This window comes from Rousettus aegyptiacus, unplaced genomic scaffold (assembly GCF_014176215.1).
Source record: "Rousettus aegyptiacus isolate mRouAeg1 unplaced genomic scaffold, mRouAeg1.p scaffold_m13_p_4, whole genome shotgun sequence".
In the NCBI taxonomy this organism is placed as follows: Eukaryota; Metazoa; Chordata; class Mammalia; order Chiroptera; family Pteropodidae; genus Rousettus; species Rousettus aegyptiacus.
Genome location: NW_023416307.1, coordinates 38415732 through 38438815, shown reverse-complemented (window position 1 = coordinate 38438815; position 23084 = coordinate 38415732). Strand labels below are relative to the sequence as shown.

General features: G+C 32.1%; 1 protein-coding gene across 6 annotated transcripts in view; it reads right to left on the bottom strand.

Annotated features, from left to right (window-relative positions):
• The window catches only part of FXR1 (FMR1 autosomal homolog 1), a 51225-nt gene that overhangs the window by 11896 nt on the left and 16245 nt on the right, over positions 1-23084 (bottom strand). For 3 of the 6 annotated variants that reach the window (XM_016138022.2, XM_016138023.2, XM_016138025.2), the window contains exons 3-13: positions 21770-21863; positions 13436-13507; positions 12878-13026; positions 12566-12659; positions 11840-11956; positions 10464-10634; positions 8904-8982; positions 5236-5345; positions 2226-2312; positions 891-948; positions 741-803 (exon numbers count right to left, since the gene is read on the bottom strand). In XM_016138022.2, coding sequence (XP_015993508.2) covers positions 741-803; positions 891-948; positions 2226-2312; positions 5236-5345; positions 8904-8982; positions 10464-10634; positions 11840-11956; positions 12566-12659; positions 12878-13026; positions 13436-13507; positions 21770-21863 — 1094 coding nt within the window. Of the gene's footprint in view, positions 1-740; positions 949-2225; positions 2313-5235; positions 5346-8903; positions 8983-10463; positions 10635-11839; positions 11957-12565; positions 12660-12877; positions 13027-13435; positions 13508-21769; positions 21864-23084 lie in introns of all 6 variants that reach the window. The other 3 variants (XM_016138020.2, XM_016138021.2, XM_016138024.2) reach the window with 1 other exon arrangement.

The window sequence follows — 23084 nt, the reverse complement described above, 5'->3', positions numbered from 1 at the left end:
AAACCAGTCACTGCTAAGATCCAAGTCCAAATGTAGAAAAATGGAACAACTCCAAAGCTGAAGAAGAATAAGTAAAAATTTAGAATTAGAGAATTATTGACCATCACCATCCACTGGCCCCTTCCTATATGGGTTAGGTTCCATCCTCACAGTGAAATAAGTACATTTGAGAAAAATGTTCATTTATAAAATGTTAATTGACTTTTAAAGCCCTTATTTTTAGTTAAATGTTATTATTTCACAAAATTCCAGATGTGTTATTAGTATTTAAAACTGCTGGATGAGCCAATAAAGTATATTTTTAAAGCTAGTACAGATTTGCTATATACAATCTTGGCACAGTGACTAACATTATTCTTCATTTTTTTTTTCCCTAGAAGGTAAGCAAAAGATGCTTTCTAGCAGCATCACCACCATTACCAGGTTTTAATTTAAAAATGTACACAATTGTACAGGAGAGATATATGAAGTTTCACAAATATTTACTCTAAATATTTAGAATAACCCATCATGAACTACCAACAAAAACAGGCTTCATTTCATTACACAGCTGTTTAAACATTATATACCTTTTCATTGTAATTAATATAAAATATGCCATCATTACTGTATTAAGATGTATACCTCAGAACAATCTATTGCCCTTGAAGTCAAGATTAAGTGAAAAACTAACTAAATAATAAGCAGCAAAATGTACTGGAGCACCTAAACTAGTTCTACCAAAAAAATGTTTTTTTTACCATAACCGGAGGTGTAATTAGGGCCCCGACGACCTCTGCCTCTTCCACTATAAGACCTAGAACCTTGTACAGAAGAGACGGTACTTTCATCAGTGGCATATCCTTTCTCTTTTTCAGGCCCTCTGGTGGAAGAAGGTCTGAAACCCATACCAATCTGTCGTAGCTGTTCATCAATCTGCAGGCGTTCCATTCTTAGCTGTTCTACTTCCTATAATCAAAACAAAAAGGATAAATCTTATTTGTAACTTTTTGTATCCTTAAAGCCTAAAGCTAAAGCAATACTCCATATCAAAGAAAGAAGCTGTGATCTTGGGCATTTGGTAAAGTATAATTGTGTACTTTGTAAACACAATTTACAAGGTCACTTGCTGATTCAATTCACCATTTACTGAATGCCTTACTTAGCACGTGTCAACCACTCTAAGTGCTACAGGCACACAACATAAAAAAAAAAAAAAAAGTGACTCTCCTTCAGAGGGATGTTTCACAGACAAGCATTAAAATAACCTATTTATTAAATGATTAATAATTACAATGTATTACCAGATTTAGATCTCAAGGAGTTATAGCTCTGCTAAATTAAGTTCTGGTGCCATCTATGAGAGGTACTATAAATAACCTACTTTCCTATCAAAACAGTGACTTCCAAGTTGTGACCTAGATGACCGAGCAGGCTTGGTCATTTAGAAACTGAAGTCATTACAAGATGTGAAGGTAAGAAGATGTCTAGACAAAGCTCTTGGCTAAAAGGCAGTAGAGTACTGGAAGATAAAACATGAGCTTAGATTGCCAGACTAAATTGAGACTTACCCTAGAAAGTTTTAAAAGAAAAAAATGACATTATCAGGGTGTTTTCAATATTAACATACCAAAAATGATATTAGTGCTAACAGGAAAACATTAAACTCAAGACAGCAGCTGAGGATTTTGCCATACTCTAAACAAGAGAAAATGTCAGGAATCAAAGCGTAAGAGTAGAAAATAGCAAATTCAACTTTTAATAATGTATGAGACATTTATTTTCAATAACCCTTGCTCTTTATCAACTCAAATAGTCTACATTAGAAACAATGGTTAAGAATTATAAAATGATATCTACGGAGATAATGCATCTGATCTGGACAAAACCAGTTACCAAGAAAGCCCATCTTCATTTCTTGTTCTGTGCACTATTTCCATCTGTACAGAACATGTAGGTACATAAGTGATAACAAATTAAAGAAACACCAGAGTGATAATTTTTCTTAAACAACAGGAAAAGAAATGTAAAAGTTTAGAGAGGAGGAAAAGAGAAACAATGTACATGAGGCCAATCATTTTATTATGGCAAAAAACTTTTTACCTTTAAATTCTCATGTACAAAAACAGGGCATATCTGAACCTGGTTTAAAAATATGTTAAGATTTGAAATTTACTACAAATATACGGTTCATTTAAGTTTCATGTTTGGAGCAACAATGATGTAAATATAAACAGTATACAAACCTTTAGATAAGCAATATGATACTCTAAAAGAACTTGCACATTTCCGATGCTTTCTTTAGTGCCAACAAACACAAATGGAACCATCCCCTGTAAGAAAACACAATGTCCTCAAGCATTTAATATTTTAATGAAGTTCTAGCTTAAATGTGACATACCAATATATAACTTGGAAAACTTTTCTAAAACACACAGCAATTTACATCTACTGAACTTCAAGATTTAAAAATACTTTTTAAAAAATTTTGAAATACTGAGATTTTCAATGTCTTATTTGCACAACTCAGTTTTTAAGTGTGCTAAAAGTTTAAGAAATTCTTTTTAAATATCAGTTCACATCACGGTTTCTAATTTCTAAGTCAATCTAATTTTCTAATATAAACCAACTTTAAAGGCATTTTCCTTCAAACTGTCATGAATTTATAGACTAGACATATCGTATTACCTTAGTAGTGATTGCTTTAAAAATATAATAAAACACGTTAGCCAGGTTATCCTTATAATATGAATATGTGCTGAGATAACAAATCCTTCAATGTCTGTGTGTTGCAGGGAGTGCTTCTTGACCATTAACGCGAGTATCACCCATAGAGTAGAAATACGTACGCACACAAAAAAATAAAAGAATGACTGATAAGGGCATATACTTAGTCACAGATTCTAAAGCATATCGAATGATTAACCCAAACCCTGTTTACTATACTGAATTTCAAGAGGAAGGTTTAACCTAGTTCCTGTTTGCCCTGAGAATACTCGTCAGCAGCACTTGTGTTTGCAGCGTTTACCCCAAGGTAACTCAGGGATTACAGTCCTAACCATACCCCTAAAGTTTGCCACAATATATCTCGCTTTTATTATTATTTTCTCATCACTCTAGTGTATCGATAGTCTTTGGAAACAAATGACATCATTATATTTATAGCATTCTGTTTTTAGTAGTGGTATTTCCATTTACAAAATATAATTCTCAATCGCTGAAAATGTCAAATCCCAGGAAATGTAGCATTCCTACACGTGATGTGAACACTGTTCTTGAACAGTTGTTTGCTGAAGATTTACTTGATGAACTGACTTATACACGCTACATTCAAATCAGAGACAAGTTCTGTTTAGAAATAACTCCAAGAACAGTTTTTATATTTTATTTTCACATAGAAAACCAGTGAGATTTACTTCGGCCTCAAAGAGCATGTTTATATAAAATTAATCGCTGGCACTGAGCTGCACTTTTTTCCTAAATGAGAAATGGGTTAAGAAAGTAAGAAAAGAAACAAGATAACTAATTGATAAGCTTTTTCCTTTTAAGAAATACACTTCCAGCTTACTGGAGAATGAGTAAAGCCTAAACAAACTTCATCCAATCAATTTCAGTGTCTCTCATTTCTTGACTTTCGAAAATAGTTACTAACAGTTATAGAACTAAGTATAGCTTAAGAACCTTTGATTCTGTATAAGAAAATACTCTATGACTTATTTTCGAAACTATTTTTTTAAAAATTTAATTGGCAAACTTTAAATATAGGAAATTAAAAAGTAGAAAAACACACCAGGGCAGGTGGTAAGGATGCAATACAGAGCATAGCTATTATGGAACTTACAGAAAGCTGTAGTGACTCTAAAGTAGTAATCATGAAGACATGAAACAAGGGAATCTAACTTAAGCTTATGAAGTGAATCCTGACCCTCCCTGTCCTCAAGAATTCACATGCAGATAAGAGGACGCAAACTGAATAAAAGCCAGAGGAGGGGGGAAAGTATTTTTTCTAATTTTAACCACATACCATATTCTTGTGACTGTATTATTTATTCTTTATCTTAATGTTCATTAAGAAGTAACTTTAAAAAATACACCAATTTTATAGTTAGGAAAACCATCTGCCCAGATGATTTCACATCTATAGTTACCTAATTTCAAATAACATCCATCTGGTTAATTGCAAGAATCTATACTAATGAATAAAAAAAGTCCCTGCTCTAAAGGCAATCACAATCTCAGAAAAGATTAAACATTCCTGTAATATCTCATTGTATAGCCACTTCTGATATGAAAAACATTAGTAATATTAGACAGAATGTGCATTATGCTACCCTAGATGTGGAAACTTAGGGAAATTCACGATATTATTATTGTTACTGAAAGTGGCTTTTAAAAACAAGATTTTACCAAGTAGATAAAGGGAAAGTCATTCCAGACAGATGACCTGAAAGGAATAGAAGAAATAAGACGCCTTGACCTGAACTGGAAATGTTATCACTTAGTTACCTCCAAAGACAAGGAGCAGTAAAAAGATATTTTAATGGCTACTTGAAAGCCATGTAAGGAACTAAAGAAGTTGTAAGTATACTGCTTTCTGGAAGATAACTTGGGAGAAAATTCTTGCCTTATATTCAGGCATATAAAGTTTAAGTCAACTATAGAGTTGACTACTGGAACAACAAGGGTTAAGAGACCTTTAAGTGATGTACAAAGACCAAAGAACAGCACTGTGGACAAATCAACATGTGAGAAGAATGAAAAAAATTCATAAAGCTGGTACCAAAATTAAATAGCAACATAAAAGCTTAAATATTTCAATTAAAAAATGGTAGTGCTTACAGATTCTATAAAAAATGTCAAGGAGAATGTTATTTATCAAGAATTCCTTTCTAGAGAATGCTTTGTGGAATATCAAATTCTATAGCTTTACATTCTAAGTACAAAAAAGAACTGTTAAATCATGAAATTAAAACCTTTTTATCAAAAACTGGCTTTTTATTAAGTACTAAGAAACCAACCAAGTATCCAAGGCACACAGTTAAAAGATGGATTGTTTTCTAGTTGTGCAAAGAAATATAAAACAGAATTTTTTTAAAAAGAAAAATCCACTGCACCAGAGCATAAGTAGCTCACTAGATATAAACTAGATGTAAAATCATTTCATAAAACAATTTCCAAAATATAAAGTAACATTATAAGTCAGCCAAGAAAAGAATATGAAAAAACAAGCCAATTAAATTAATTTTAAATACTTACATCTTCTCTAGGTAGTTTATTTTCATTGTCCCCTTCGATTCTCACCCGAACCACACCAGATTTGTCCACTATTTCTTGAATAACTTTGCCATTTTTTCCAATTACTTTTCCTTTAATAAAAAACAAATATAATGGCTAAGTTAAAAACTAATGCTGCTATCCCTTTCAACACCGTCTAAATAATTTTTCACTCGCTATTAGATTATAAAAACCAAGCGGCTATGCTCCATCTTTCTACTTTCATTTAACTCACCCCTAAAGAACACTGAGAAATTTTATCTTTTGTCTGAAACTTCCTTCTCTTCAGTATGCCTAAGGCAATTAACTGGGACTGACACTGCAGCTCACATCTATGACATTTTCAAAGTCTAAATATTTTTTAAATATGTTCTACATTATTTTTATATTTTTAAAATATCAAGTCTAACCCATTTCATAAGCTTGGATACATTAATATAGGCACAAAGAAAATTTTTATTTTGGCATTAATCATATCAATGTGTTTATTATAATTATTCAAACAATTAACAAATTCAATCTTGCTTTATTTTCAAGTTTGTTTGTTCAAAAGACACTTATAACTTGAAGAAACTTTTAAAATAAATACGCTCTTCACAGAAATTAAAATTTACATTTAAGAAGTATACCATTTAAACCAGTTAAGTTTTTAAAGTACTTTACAACAATACAAACACAGCTTATGTATATGGTATGCTGTCTTCCTAGATAGGAAATACTGTAATGACATAAATCCAAATTTTTTACTTTCTCCACACATAACCTATTAAGTCTATCAAACAGCAGTTATTGAGCATCCAATAATTAGAGGAGAACCCTAAAAGGGGAAGAGCATGAAGACTCTTCACCTTAGGAACTTACTAGTTATAAAGATAACATACACTCACATAAAATAATAAAACAATACTGGGTTGTGTTACCTGGTAATAGAATATTCAGGTAACCTTCATTCACTATAGGGAATGGATGCATACCTTATAAAGTTAATAGCAACAATATATTTGTTAATAAGTTATTATTAAGTCCGAATCCCCAATTAACTTTTTCCTAAATAAGCAATCTATTTCCACAATAAAATTAATTTTGGTTGAAAAAGGTTAAAATGGATTTTTTCCACAAGCTTGAGAGAACAGTTTGCATTCAGGAATAAAAAAGAGAACAATGGCAACATAAAGCCAGTCAATACAGCGAAGACGCTATTATGGTATTTTCTATCCCTATTCTCAAACCTCCTTCCCCATTAATAACCCTAAATTTAAAATTGACAGCAACTGAACAGGTTAAAAAAAAAAAAAGCGTAGGTCAGGGACTTCACATGATGTATGTCTTCTCTGAGCAGCCCTAGCAGCAGCATATAAAAGCAACCTTCATTGTTAAGACAGTGAAGCTCAAGCAGCAACTCCATCCTTGACCCTGCTAAAAATAAGCAAATATCTTTTCGAAAAAACAATTATCATGTTGATATAGCATAATACCCCCACCCCACAAATCTGTGCCCCTTTCTTCTTGTGGACTATACCAGTGATGAGTGAACAGCCATCATCACCCTTCTGGGGTCTATGGCAAAGACCTACCTGTGAGTTTTATTTAATCCCACCAGAGACTGTCAATATTTTAACTGATCAATTCCAAAGCATAACAACAAACTGAAGCAGACTCATAGTACAAAACTGAGCACTGAGCATAAATGCTGAAGGGACAGAGTAGAGAAGCAATTAATGAAGGCTTCTAGGTGAAAAATTTTGATTTTCAAATGAATCTTCACATAATATTTATTTCTTTTGATTTGGGAAGGGTGGGAATAGTTAAGTTCTAGAACTAACTCTTGAAACCTGAATGTGTAACAGAATCCTCTCTGGAACTTACCCACCAAGTAGTCCTCATTACCTTTTATTCCTCAGTCTTTTTCTCTTTCCCTTGGACTAAGAATGCATTATTTTTCAAAAGATAGCGTCGCCCATAAAACATTTTGGAGGGAAATGTACTATTATTACACACAACTAACTGAAATCTTTATACTACTTCACCAATGTATAATAGCTGTTGCTAATGTGTATTTCCTAAAGAGTACACAAATCGCCCAATCACCAAAGTCAACCAAGATAGGCAAGAGGAAAAATAAAAACAATGATAGGCACTCACATCACTGTACAGATGGATGAATAAAGAATCAGATAACTACAAACATATCCAAATCATTTTTACAAGTGAAAAAAAAAACCCAAGGTAAAATACGTCTGTGAAACAGCAACCCAATGTTAGTACTTATAACTGTCAATAATTGAGTATAATTTAAACAAAAGGGATCATTTTCAAAATCAGCTTTCTTATTAAAGGTAACTTCATTTGACAAATATTTGATAACATTTTGTAGCATAACAGTTATTAAAATTACACTAAATTCTTCAAACTTATATTCAATTTTAATATCTCAACTCTCTCCAACAGTTCAGTCTACAGTGAACAGTGGTTTCCAAGAGATAAAGTGGAGATTACTTAACTGGCAATTATGTCATACCTACACAAATTCGGGCAAATTTGAAAAGCTTTTTATAATAATAACAGAATACCAAGAAACAGTCCAAATTTTGCATTATACACAATTGTACCATAGTATACTATTGTTATTAGCGAAAACAAACCCTTTTTTATAGTACGAGGTTTTAATTTTCTCCAATATTTAACAGAATTTGTCGAACAAAACACCTAATAGTAAATAAATCATTTCCTAAAGATAAAATAGGGCTATTTACATGTAAATGGAGCCCAAGGGGCTCTAATGATGTCAATAAGGTTAAAAAAGAAAAAAAAAAAAGAAAGCTGATACAATAGGTGATTTATTCCCCTCCTAATAAACTTTGCTATTTATGTTGATGCTTATTTCTTAAACTTCTAGAAAAATCAGAGTATTTGACATGTGACAAAAGCTTTCCTATGTTTCAAATAGCATTCAAAAGGACAGACAGCACAAATAGATGACATAAATAACGAAGCTATTAAACAACTCATCCCAAGCTGTAACTATAATGCTCATTTAATTACAGCTTCAAACTCAAAATTTTTATCACAATTTCTAACCTATGAGTACAGAAGTTATCATTAATGGTATCAAAAACATAATAGTGAAACCTCTTATCATACATAACATCCTTCACCTCTCTTGCTCATGACATCTTACCTTATTCTATGCCTTTACAAAAACCAAATTATTATTTATTCAGTGTCCACTGTGTAAAAGTTTTATTACTCTATTGTTAGTTCACTCTCTGCACCAAACAAAAGAAAAAAATTATCACACCTTCTGAAAAAGTACTGGCAATTTTGATATGTATATGAATAAAAAGACACTGAGTGAACAGAACTAATAAGAAAGCCCAAGGCATAATAATGCTTAAGAAAAACTGCAATGACAAACTGTTACAAAAATTATGGCTCTTAGCAGGTCACCCTGTACAGAAGAAAAGACATCTTTACTTTTTAACATGACAGTGATGAGACAGTCATGTATGAATTAATGAAAAAATAAAAACAAGTATTGCTGTCAAAATACTCTACTAAAGTAATATATCATACAAGACTAATTTTTGGCTAAGTCACTGTATGTAATTAAAGAACATTTAATTTATATAACATGTAGAACAAGTACCTACCAACAAGATTCCTAGGAACCTGAATAAAATCCTCCACAAATTCCAAGAAACTTCTAGCCTTTTTTACAGCATCAGCACTCTGGGGGATAGGGGAAGGAGAGAGAACATGAAAAAAAAAACCCAAAAGTAACCCCAAAATCCGAAACAAAAAACATGAGAAATGAGAAAAATCTGAATTATTATGTTCTCATACAAGATTCTCAGCCCACTAGATTAACATTTCAGGTCAAGTAATTCATGAAGTACTTTTTTTAAAAAAGGGCAAAGATAAAAGGTACTATTAGAACCAAAGCATATAAAGCATCTCTAAGGTCCCTTTTTAAGCTCCTGAGAAAATTAGCAAGAGAGTTTAACTTACTTATGTTAGCCAAATTTTAACCCAGTCCTAAATTCATTTGGTCCATTCTCCATGTTGAATTTCTCCAAGTAAACATTAAGAACAAATTGTTCATATTGTCTCCAGGGGTCACCCCCGGGGCCATGGACAGGTACCTGTCTTGGCCTGTTAAGAAAGGGGCCGCACAAAAGGAGGTGAGCGGCAGGCCAGAGAGCGAAGCTTTCATCTGTATTTGCAGCCGCTCCCCAGAACTAACATCATCACCTCAGCTCCACCTCACATCATCAGGCACTAGATTCTCATAGGAACACTGGTCCCTGGTGCCAAAAAGGATGGGGACCGCTGCTCTAAAGAGAATTCACTGTTCTCAGTAACATTTAACTTCTACTTTCAACGTTTGTTCTTTGATAATCGTAGTTCAAGTGTATTTTGTGCTCATCACATACCATATATAATAAATTTTTTAAATGTATTTAATCCTCAAATTTTAAGGTAAGCAATATTATATTTCTTATTTTCAAAGTGAGGAAAATTATGCAAGGAGGTTAAATAACTTTATTCAAGTCCACTCAAAATGACAGATACAGAATTCCACTCAGGAAATATGGCTTCAAAGCCTTTCAACTTACTTTGTTATACTGTCCGCTTCTCAAGGTTTCAGAAACAAAAATTAGGCCTATAAGATTTACTTTATGACTCAAGCTTTTCATAAGAGCTATGTATGAAAAGTCAAGAAGTGAAATTAAATTACCCAAAAGAATTTCACCCACTTATTCTAATGTGAAGGATGGTCTCAATGAAAGCTTTGAATTATTTTTCAGTTTCCTATCCACACAAATTTCATAATTAACCAGTGATAAAATATCATCTAAATTCAAGTTCTACCAAAGCTGTTCTATCATATGCTATTTACAAATGCCAGTGCTTGACATATAGTAAGCATGCAAAGAGTAGCTGAACCAATTATTTGTAATGCACATAAAATTGAGTTAAACTCAGAAGCAGTTGGTTAAGAAACTTCTGAAAAATAGTACATTAAATATTCAGTAAACCTTTCACTGCCCTACATATATCACCTTCAATCCACATGCGTATGTGTAATGATTACTAGGCAGAATGATTTAAAGTGTTTCACTGAGAAATTCAAATTCCAAATAAATATGATCAAACAATAATGTTATGGCAAAGTTACTTCACTAGGTGGGGGAAAGAAAATAGCTTACCTCTCCATAGATTCTAAACGTTCCAGTATCTTCATCCAGCTCAATAGCTGTAACTCCAGGAACCTTCCTAGCTTGCTGTATGTTACTACCATGTGTTCCTATTGCCAAGCCCATCAAATCTTCTCTCACAACAAATTCCTCATGAAAAGCTGCCGCAAGTTGTTTTGTGCACTAGTAAAAGAGATAAATTAGAATTATAAGAGATCAAAAACAAAAAGGTTTTCTATATACCACCCACAGTTCATAGCTTTAGAACAGTCACAAAAAGACTCATATTGTATGATTCCACTTACATGTGGTATCTAAAGTAGTCACATTCATACAAACAAAATAGAATGGTGGTTGCCTAGGGCTGGGGAGAAGGGGGTTGGTAAAGGGAAGTTGCTTAATGGGTAGAGTTTCAAGTTCTCAAGTCGAAAAACTTGGAGACTGTTTGATCAACAATGTGAATATACCTAACGCTATTTAAATGCACACTTAAAAATGATGAAGATGCTAAATTTTATATTATGTGTATTTTACCACAATCAAACATAACAACAACAACAACAACAACAAAAACCCTGATAAAACAAATAAAGAAAACTCATCTGGGGGGGTCATATAATGGAATGGGGGAAACGGTCTGATGAATCTATTTAGTCATGGTCACAGAAAACAGGAATTCTAAAATAATTATCTAAAATTACTGACACAGGCAGTTCTCCAATTCAGATGATTCATGTTTCAAAATTCATTTGCATATCTTGTTTGGAACTTTTAAATTAATAAGAACATTTGCAAAAGTTGTCCTAAAGATAAGAATACCTCAATTTCTCTAAGACAGAGTATGTACATGTATGTTTGAGGGACTGTGGGAGGAACAAGTCCCTTAATTAAGCGCGGCTGCGACAGAGAAGAAAACATGACTATCTTAGAACAGAACAGAAAGCCAACCTTAGGCTCTTTTAAATGCTGTGTGTCCTACTCTTCTCTTACACAAGAGTTGTTATAATAACCTAGTTACTAATGAAAGTGTGTGACTGACAAGGGACAAAGGAGTAAAACAAACAAAAAAAAAGGTTAAGGACAAAGCAAAGAAGAATTAGCAATACAGTTCCACCAGATATCCCTAGTGAGTTTCTAAACTATCTGGCACCTGTCATCTAAGACCTAACAAAAAATTTAAAAGGCATTTAGCAAATGAAAGGTATATTTGAGAAAGGTAACAGAAAAAATAAATTCTTCTAAGAACACAATGACACCACAAAACAAGTCCTAAGTTGCCTTAACCCTAACAGTCAAGTACTAGTTTAAGCCAGGGAACTGGAATGTACTTATGAAACTGGGACACACACACACACACACACACAAACCTTTAGAGTAAACACACTTACTTCTAAATGCTTAGTGGCCTCTTCATTTCTGGACATAAGCATCAACTTCGTACGAATACTTCGCAAATGCATGTCACTTAAAATATTTACTCTCTTCACAGTTGCCTCACTGGCAGACTATAAACAAACAAGGTAATCACTCAAAAAATTATTTTTCAAGATAATACAACTACAACCTTCACAATAAGGCATCCTTGAATCTCACCTACCACACTTCTTTCCTCACCGAACATACACTACCCCCGTCCCTGGCCTTACCCTAAAAGTAATCTACTTCCCTTTCTGAATTTCCATAATATGCAATTCTGGTATTCACATTATGATGGGAGAGGGAACACTATACATTGAGAATTTTATATGATGTTAAAATATCAAAAGATCACTTTGTGAGTTATATGTCTAATCACTATGCTGTACACCTGAAACTATTATATGCCAACCATAACTAAAAAAGTCACCTGAAACTAATATAATATTATATGACGACTATAACTAAAAAAAAAAAGTATTTTAAAAAATCTGGGCAGAAATCAACATAATATCTTTAAAAAGTCAAAAGATTTTTTCCTCTGTTAATAAAAAAATCAACATTTTATAACTACAAAAAATTTTTTCTCCCACACTATATTAATAAAATCACTATATACAAGGTTAGCTTTATTTTCTGAAATAGTCAACAGTAAAATCTGTCGATATCCAATAGCTTAAAATATGGAGTTACCTTACCAGTATCATTAGCTGTGTGGTTTCTGGATGGTAAAAAATTCTGCATGCTCCTACTGCTTTCTTAAAATCTTTATGTGCATTTTCATTAGCACACCTAAGGAAGAAATTAATTCATGTATAAAACTAAATAACAGATTACAGGGCAATTATAATGCAAACTCAGTTATTTCATTTTGACACCACCCATTAAAATTTTTATTAAAGAGATTTACCAGAAGTTTCTGATTAGGTGTTTGGGGAAAAAAGATTTTTGTAGCACTGAAAAATCCTCTTAATTCACAAAGCACTTCAATAGTAAACAAAATTACTCACGCCTCTCTCAAATCTTCAGGAACATCCACTGTGCATTTAAAGAAGGTATTTTTTTTGACAGTTTTATTTTGATTGACAGGCCGAAGTCGTTCAAATGTGACTATTTCATTGTAAGTGGCATCACAAGCAGCATATTCAATGACATAAAACTAAAAGACATCAAAATACTTTAAAAATCCCATCTGAACAAAAATAATAAGCTTTAAATGAAGTTCTAATTACCTTGCTCAGCTTAAACAGATGACCCTCCCCCTTGTGGCACAAATACCAAGCACGGCTTAGTTACATCAATCTGATTTGCCTAAACTAGATTATAGGTTCTAACAAAATGAACCTTGGTGGCCCTTACATGCTCAGGGTGTAACTCTGGAGATCAGATTTGGTGTTTCCAAATTCAGAACACAAATAGAAATTAATGGTTTGATGAATTTTTGAAATGTGTGATAAACTATTTCTGAAGTAGGCTTTTAGATAAACAGTTGGAGTAACATTTACAGAAACCAAGAGTTGAGTATTTCTTTGGAAACTAGTCACAAACCAAGTGTTAACTTTACTTACTTCTCCTTTCATCATTCGAACTTTAGCCAACCACCATCCACAAGGTTCTTGGTCATTTGCTCTTGAATATACCTGAGAAGGAGAGGGGGGAAAGCCCTCATTCATTCATCCCAAAAGATCTCAACATTGTAAATAATGAATTATTATAAATGCCAAATCCTGTTAAACTCAAGAATCAAAAATGTTATTGTACTGAAATTGGTGTACTAAAAGTAGGTTAATAAAAGCTGCTTAAATTCTACTACTGAAAAATAAAACAACCTTTTTGGGGCAAATTGGCTCCTTGTAAATCTATTTCATGAGGGTTTAATAACATTTTATAGAAATGCTTCTTAAAAGCAGTTTTGCACAGTGTAAAAAATAGGTCTTTCTGGTTCTGTTAAAATTGTTCAAGTATTACGTTTTGATGATTCAAATATCAGAATAAAAAACTAGTACTTTAATTAGAGATGTATTTTAAATTTGATATCGATATTTGTAAGATGTTAAAATCAAGAATTCTGATTTCAATCTTATAAATTATCAACTTCACTGTACACTATAATTAGAAAAAAGCTATTCTTATAAAATATCAACTTCATTGTTCACCATAATTAGAAAAAAGCTATGAGGAAAAAAAAGGTACGCCTATATACCAAACAGGCTAATAAACCCAGTTTTAAAATTCCTTCAAGGATTTGACATTAGGATCCCTTGCTAAAGAAGAACCTAGATCAAATATACTAAACATTTAGCAGATAAAAAATTACACATTAGTCCATCTAGCAGAGTACATAAATATCTTACAAAACCCCATATCCAAAAAATATGTATATTTTATATGCTCTGTATCTGTAATTATCAAGTATTTTTAAACATAATACATTAAAGTCTCCATTAGAGATTAGGTATTTTTTATGATACAGCAGTTTTAATGTATTTTTTTTAATACATGGAAAACTGGGGGAAAGGCTTGAGAAGAGATGATTAAGAATTATCCTACAAAAATCTTGATTTTACAAACTAAAGTTGCCCTTAACAGAGGTGGCCAGAGAAATCCACCAAGACAAGTTTACAGTCATCTGTGAGATAAAGGCAAACTACTACTGACAGGCAAATAGTTTTGGAAACCTGAAGTTTCTATTAAAATGACCTGAGAGTCATTCCCAACTATGTTTTTAAAAAAAATCTGAAGAAAACAGAAGAATGATGGTATCATCTAGAATACAACAGTGAAAAAGTTACTATCACATCATCCTCTAGTTTCTTTACTGCACAGCATTTCAAGAATATATGAAAAGACTGGAAACAACGTTCTTGCAGTCTGCCTTTGACTATTGTTGACCAGTTAAGAATTCATAACTTATTTTCCACTCATAATAGCAGAGAAAATGTATTAATTTTTTAAATTTTATTACTTTCACAATTATTAGAGGAATTAAATTGATGCAGAGACAGACAACAGCACTCTAGATTCTATTGATCAATGTGAAATTATAAGTGGAATCTCAGACTATGAAGTCTTCAGATGATAACATCCTACATGAGCATCTCCAAACAATATACTTCCAAGGAGAAAAAGGAAATTTAGCATTCTAGTCCAGTTAATCATTCAACGGGGATTTTATCATATAAAATCCTATAACCAGAACCTAGACCATTCTGTTTTCTCAAAGGACACATAACAGTATTCTTTCATCTTTTATGTTTACACACCAAAATATATTTGCTATGGTTCGTAAGAGACCAAATGCCAAAGTCAGCTATGTACACAAAAATTAATAGAAAGAGATAAAGGCAAAAAAACTCAATGGATTAGTCAATACAAGTAGTTAAGTAGGAAAATGATATAATTATAACAGAGGATTATGCTTTCTTTGTTCAGCAAAATTAGAAGCTATCAAAGTTCCAAATATTCTTAAAGTATTGCATTCTGATGATTCAAATGTAAAATGAACCAAGAAATGATAAACTAGAACTTACTAGAGATGTATTTTAAATCTGCTATCAGTATAAGATGGATATGTTTGGGGTTTATGTGTAATAGCTAAAGAGCATAAGTAATATTTAGAGAACTTCACTCATTTTAGGCATATGTATTATCAAAACCAGGAAAATATGGAATAAAAAGTTGGATTTGCTATATATAAATGCTAAAGATCTCTAATACTGTTGACTATCACCATCCTATTATTCCTACTTCTGTTAAATTATATGTAAAATGACTTTAAAATATTTTAAAAACCAATAAAGATGGCTTATTGAGCCCAAATGATAAATGACGACTATTGTCCCTAGAATACTGAGGATTGAAAACAAAAAGAAAACCCTAACAAGAAGTTCTTGCCAATTCCAAGCACTATCTCAGAAAGGTGGTTCAGCTGGACTGGAATATCTCCCAGTGAACTAGAGTGGATGAGTACTTCAAGCTTAAATACTGAAAAAAACAGTTTTTAAAACTACCTAAATCCCTTTTTGTCTAACTATGTTTTCACCAAAGCATAACCACCCAGGAATCTGGCTTCCTATGTAAATTTATTACCTACAGAAAAAAAGGATAAACCATTTAAACTGCCTTGAGGCTTTAGTCTCACTGAACACTGAAATGCTGGATCCCTTTTTATACCTACATCCATATTTATGTAAACTTCATTAATAACTTTACTCCTTAAAAGACAAAGCCAACTATGAATGTGGCTCCACTTGAGTGCCGTGGGTCAATCACATCCTTTTTAAAATGGAAAATATCTCAAACGTTTTTTAAAAAATCACTTTAACAACCCAGAATTAAAATTGTGCCCTAGTGAATTATGTTCGAAATGTTGATTACCGAATTTATTCATGACTATGTCACTGGAGTATGAGCACCTCATAGAAATGCCCTTTTTCAGATTTCACTTAAATTTCTAAACTATTCCAAGAGAGCAATTCACACTCTAAAGAAATGGCCTTCACTGTTATAAGAGTCTAAGTTTCTTCCAATCCAAGGAAGAGCTTAAAAAAGCAGGAGACTAAGGAGTGTCCACGGGATACCTAAAAACACAACAGTACTGAGATTGAAGGTTACAGTTCCATGGAGTGAGTGGAGGATGGACTATGAAGAATTAATTTGAAAAGCCTATTTAAGCAGCCTAAGAAATAACTCCAAGTCAAATCTTATTCAAAATGGTCTTCAAATTCTAGTACACAATCAAATTGTGACTTAATTGGAATGCCAGTCCAGATCCGAATGTTACCAACTTTTCATTCGAGTTAATAATGTTCAACTATGCCTTTCAAAGTCAGTCAAATAGAGGTAATAAACACCACAGGGAGAGAATTTTTACACATTTTACAAAACTACAAGGAAAATTTCTAAATGTTAACTACTAAACTGAATATTTAACCATAATGACCTATTTTACAACTACATTAAATATATTTATTGAATACAGATCCCCTGTATCACATTTCATTACAATCTGTAAGGAAACAGAAAATGTCCATTAGGAAAGTAAGCTTAACATCTACAACACACTTACTAACCTACCTATACAACATTATTACTTCATTTGTATTTGTGGCGGATACTCCAACAAATGGGTTTCATTAAGTCTTAAAAACTAGCCATTTTCCAAAAGAGAAAAGGATAAATAATATGATCGCCTCTTTTTTTAATGTATGAGCATTTCCAAGCATTAACAATAGACTTAGTATTATAAGACTACGGCAGCTAAAATTTTCATTTTGGTAGCAAGAATCAAACTGAAACATTTTTAAAGGTAATATGTAAACAATGCATGTAGTATATCTTTTATATAAAATACTGAATTTAAAAAATTGTAAGAGTGTTCTATCTCAAATTATCCTTACCCCCTTTATCTAGTTTCTCCCTCAATGCACCGACCTTAATATTATAATTAAAATATAAAAATGTATAACCATAACATCTGACAATCTGCCATAAAAGATGGAAGGCATGTCACAAGAACAAAACCTTGCCAATTCTTATTTCAACCAGAAAACTTCACAATTCAAAAAAAAAAAAAAAAGTTTTCTTCTTATCAAGTATGTTAAACCCAAGAACGCCTTGAAAACCTTGTAAAATTTTATACTGGTTTGAGATGTCAGGCTTCCTATGTTAACATATGTATGTGTACATTAATTTGCTGAACAAGGCCATATCTACTAAAAAAAAAAAAAAAAAGACAAAGCACACTTCATGTGAAATAACTAGGGGGGAAAAGTTTTCTACTGTCCTTCCAATATCTAAAAACATTATATCATATAACCAGTTCAAGAGAATCTAAAGAACTCTTCACTTTCTCATTTCATCTAACTTTATAAGCCGAGTATTATTTTTAGTAATCTTTAGTTAGCAAAATCAACCATTAAACACTTATTTTAAAAATTTAATTATATTAAATGTTATGAAGATTTTAAAATACATTCCTCTTTTTTAAAAGTCAAACAAAACACCACTAATTTGGTTTAAAAACTAATCTTTGAATTTTGCACTTTTCAAAAAACAACTTCCTATTATATAGTGTCTTCTTGAGGCTCTTATTAGACCATGATATTAATTTATGTTCTGTAACTTTACATCTCAATAAGTTGACTGGAAAGGCAAACCTAAAGTAGCCAAACATTTTTAAAGTAATAAAATTTCAGAGTTAACCATATGAAATTGTTAACATTCAACCATTCCTGATTTAAAGACTGGAAATTTCATATGGCTGAATTTAAAATAAATGCCTGAAGAGCGCAATGTAAAGCTCTCTCCTGCATCATTTTTGTTCTAAATTTATTACTAATGACCAAATCAAAGTCACCTTTCCGTTCTTTGAAGAGGAAGGGTTCCTAAAGCTGCAGAACAACAAAAGTGTTGAGTCTGGCATAAACCTGACAACACTACACATACAGCATGATATAGTAAAGAATAACATTTAAGACAAAAACTGAAACTGGTATCAAGAAATATTAAACTGAAATAATCTATTTAAAAAGCCAGTTAAGTTATATATTACAAACATTAGTGCTATACAAGTGCCAGTTATCATTACTGCTATTATACAGCATTTGTGATTAGGATAAAAAAAAAGTAGCTGATCAGTTAAAAAATTAATATACTATAAATAATATACTGTGCAATAAATTACCTAGAGAAAATATCAGATGTTAAAAACATAAATACTCGTTAAAAATAGTCAAACCTGTAGAAATACTGAAATGAGTATCTTAGAAGCAACACCCAAAATCAAAACATAACAACAACAAAAAAAAAAAACAGAAAACAGCAGATGTGAATAAATAAAAGTAACTTCTTAATAGCAAAAGTCACTGAACATTGTTTTAATTGCCTGGGAGAAAACAGTGCATATGTAACACATAAAAACATATCTAACATATCTATAAAATGCAAAAATGTCCTACATCAAAAATGACATGGACAAAAAACGAAAAACAGACAATTCCCAGAACAAAAGACTAACTGCCAATCAACTAATTTAAAAGATGATCTGTATTACTAGCGATGATCATGGAAATAAAAGATTCAAAAGACATCAGCTTCCTTCTATTAGGTTTATAAAACTTTATAGATTAATAATATTCCAGCCAATCAGTGAGGAAACAAACATCTTCATTTGTTAGCAAAATTATGAAGTAATAATTCAAACAGCATTTTTAGAGGACAAAATGGTACATTTTGGTACTATCAAAATTTCAAATATACATGCAGTTTGATTCAGCAATTGAATCACTTAAATCTATTATCAGAAGATGACATTAATTCTGGCTATGGGGGGTAATAAAAATGTCAATAATTTCGATATCTTCTAATTATGATACATCTGTACTAAATATTATGAGGTGGTTAGAAAAAAACAAAATAATCTTTATGTTTTGACTTGAAAACGTCTATGATGTTCTAATTAACTAAAAACAAAAATCACAGATATATAATATAGTCTCTATTTTGTAACAAAATACAAAGGAAGAAACCTAGGGAGGCTCAACTCTGGTAAATGGGATTTAGGCTGGGATGGGCAACAAGCACACCTACACTGCGAGAGAAGATTCACTTTTTACTTTATGTAATTCTGTATCATTTCATTTTTTTTTTACACTGAGCTTTATTACTTTGAATTAAAAGGGGGAGGGCCTTTCGAAAGTTATTTTGTTCAAAATATAAAGCCTAACAACCATAATTCCTAAACATTTCAGGTCATATGGACAGATTCCTAACTACTGGTGGCCCAAACAAAACAAAACAAACAAACAAAAAACCCCCAATAAATCCGTAGGTAGCAAGATTAATTTTAAGCTTCTTTCTTTCATAAATTTTCAAATTTTTCAAAAGCAAAAAAAAAAAAAAAACGACTTTTTAATTTCAGATGGTTCTCAAATTGGAAGGAGCAAATTTTAAGACTAAACCATAAAACATAAAGTGAAATAAAACACTCTGTTATCTTCAATTTCCAAATGGGCCACAAAGATGGTCCAGGAACTGGACAAGACTTTCCCTAAGACTGAAGAAAGCATACTGTTAATAGAAAGAACTACTCTCAGAATGGACCACCAGACATTTGTAATTCTAGAACATTTCTAAAACTGAGTCAATTCCTTGCTTGACCTGACTCATCACCAGAACTGAAGAAAAATCTTCTAAAATAGAAACAAATTTTGAAAAATTAAAACAAGCTTGTAGCCATCCTCAAGAAATATGTTGATCAGAAACAGATATAATACTGAGAAAATCACTTTCAATGAAGTCAAAATTCCAAGTGAACACAGTACAATGGTAACCAGCAGTATCACTGCTATAATTCATAGTATCCACCAAAAACTCCTAACTTCACACTTCTTAATTTTCAACACTTTGCCACTTTGTTTCCCCCATGTCTTCCCGTACCATGAGACATTTCCCTAAGGACTCAATATATACATATATACGTACATACACACACACACACACCACACCACCACCACTACCACCACCACCCCCCTCCCCCACCCCCCCCCCCAGATTACAGTTACAGGTCTCCTTACACCCACTTTTGGTCAACTATATAAGAAAAAGATGAGCAAAGTGAAAGCTTTAATTTTAGAGAGCAGGCTCATGGTACCCTGACACAAGTAATAACACATGCTTTTAGATTTGGCAAAATCAAAAAGACTGCACAGTAAACTTACAGGCAAATAATTAAAATCTAAGTAGAATTTTAAAATGGAAATAGTTCGGGTCGGCAGGGGTTAAGTACATTATAATTCTTTGGTTTCCTAATACAATATCTGCAATTAATGGAAACTCGAAAGAAAATTTACCATAAAAAATATGAAAAATAAAAGGTTTACTAAATGAGTTCAGTGCTCAGAACAGTGTCTGGCACATAGTACATACTGTTAGGTGTTTAAGAATACCTTCAGATAGTATCTTTATCAGTGAAGATTCTCCTATGCCCTTCTTTCCCTTACCTGACCCTACACAAACTAGGTACAAATGAAATTTGAAATCTCAATACTATGAAGCCAACTCCTTGTGAGAAATATATTTAGCATATTTAGACACTTTGGAAGAATTGTATCAATTTCTTGAAGATTGAAAATCAAATTTTCTATCTCCAATGAACTCATACACCTGTGACAATTTTCAAGTTTCTTTTTACAGAGCAGCAGGCATATTAATCAACAACATTAATATACTGAAGTCAGAAATTCAAGATCTACCAAAAATGAAAAAGCAAGATATAAAGAAGCAGTATAATACGATCTTATTTTTATTTCTTAAAGGAAGGGAGGAAGAAGAGCCTGGGAATGATACCTAACCCAAGAATAGTGATTTTTATCTTTCAGCAGTGGTATCTGTTTTTCTTTCATTTTTCTGTACTTTTAAAATTTTCCAGGTATTTCTAGACTATTCAACAAGGCAGTATACTTATTACAATATTTCAAATTACATATATATTAATGATCACTATAATAAAGGAGAAGTATTTTACAAAGACACCGAGGAAAAAGCACAAGATAAATTTTAAATTAGCAAAAAGGAAAATAGCAACCAACACCATATAATTGTCTGTGCCAGATTTCATGCAAAGCAATTCAAATGCATCGTGATCCTTAACTCTCACATTATTTCATTATTTTCACTTCAGAGATAAACTTGGCAAAGGCCACAAAGTTAAAATGGTAAATAAGCACTGAGACATGAATCCTAGTTCTGACTCCAAAACTTAAGCATTGCTACATTACACAGCCATTACCAACAGAAAAGAGAGAAAGGAATTAGATTTATTCTCCATATTATTTTCCCACAAGAATATTTATTTAAAACAAAAAAATAGACACACAAGAAAATAAGCTTATAATACATACCTCTACTTCATCTCCTTCACTAATTTCTTTTTTTATATCAGGTGGTGGTGGTAATCTAACTTCATTAAATGGAACTTGACGTTCTGGTTGCCAACTGAAAGATTAGGAAAGAAATGAACAATTTTAAAATATATTATTCTAACAGCCCCTAATATGGAAGCTATATAGTCTAAGCTTCGTGCTGTTTTTCAAATTAGTCATTTAGCGCTCCCTAAAGAAAAATTATTTTTTATAGTTTTCCAAGTAATTAGTTTGTTGAGGTAGAACAGGTTCTACATGACTCTTAATGAAATTTATACATAATTAATATCATTAAAAATCACACATTACCTGTAATAGACTACACTCACAGTAACGACTTAGCTTTGAAATATCACATCTACACCACTGTCAAATTAGCAGCAGTGAGATCAACTTAATTCAAACACACAACTATGTGACCTGTCAAAGAAACATAATTTCAGAGATTATAAAATACGAACTACATAATTTTTTTAGTGTACATGTTTACAAAAATACAGAAAATTACTCAATTTTTTTAAATAGCTGAATTAGACGATTTGATTTTCTCACATAGAATTTATCTTTTCGACAGTGAATGTATACATAATTAAAACCTAGAAAAGGCTTACTCTTTGAAGCAAATATGTACCAACACTACACTACTAATTTCTTTATTGCTTAACGGACATTTTTTGTGTGTTTTATAAGCTGAGTCGATGAGCAACTTCAAGTTTTAATAGGTCATTCATATGCCTAGGAAGTGTATCAACACATAAAATGTTCCTACAGCTTCTACCTGCCAGTGGAGTGGTAAAACAACAGAAGACAAGATTTCTGAGTGCTTTCTTTTAATCATTACTGTCTAAATGGCAGCTGCTTAGAGACAGAAATCACCACACTTGTTTCCACATAAACAGCTGTTGGGCAGATATATTTTCAGACAGCTCCAGAAGCAGCTTAAAAGTGAAAGCTGAACAGTTCTTTTCTGACCTTCAGTTATACAGTGCTCCTTTATAACCCAATCCCAACATACCGTTCACATTTTTCAACTTTACACCTAGCCCATATAATATTTATAAAATTGACATTATTCCTTATTAACATCAAGCAATAGAAAGTGGCTTAATACTCATACGGACTACCAGCAGCCATTCAGAAAGCCTACATCATTTCAACATTCTGCATTTTTTCAAGGATTAAGCATATTGTAATCCCATTTGCACAGCCTATTTTTGCAAAACTAGTTACTGATTCATGTTTGCATGTGTTTTATCAAAGAAAAGAGTCATGAAAAGGGTGATGAATAAATTGT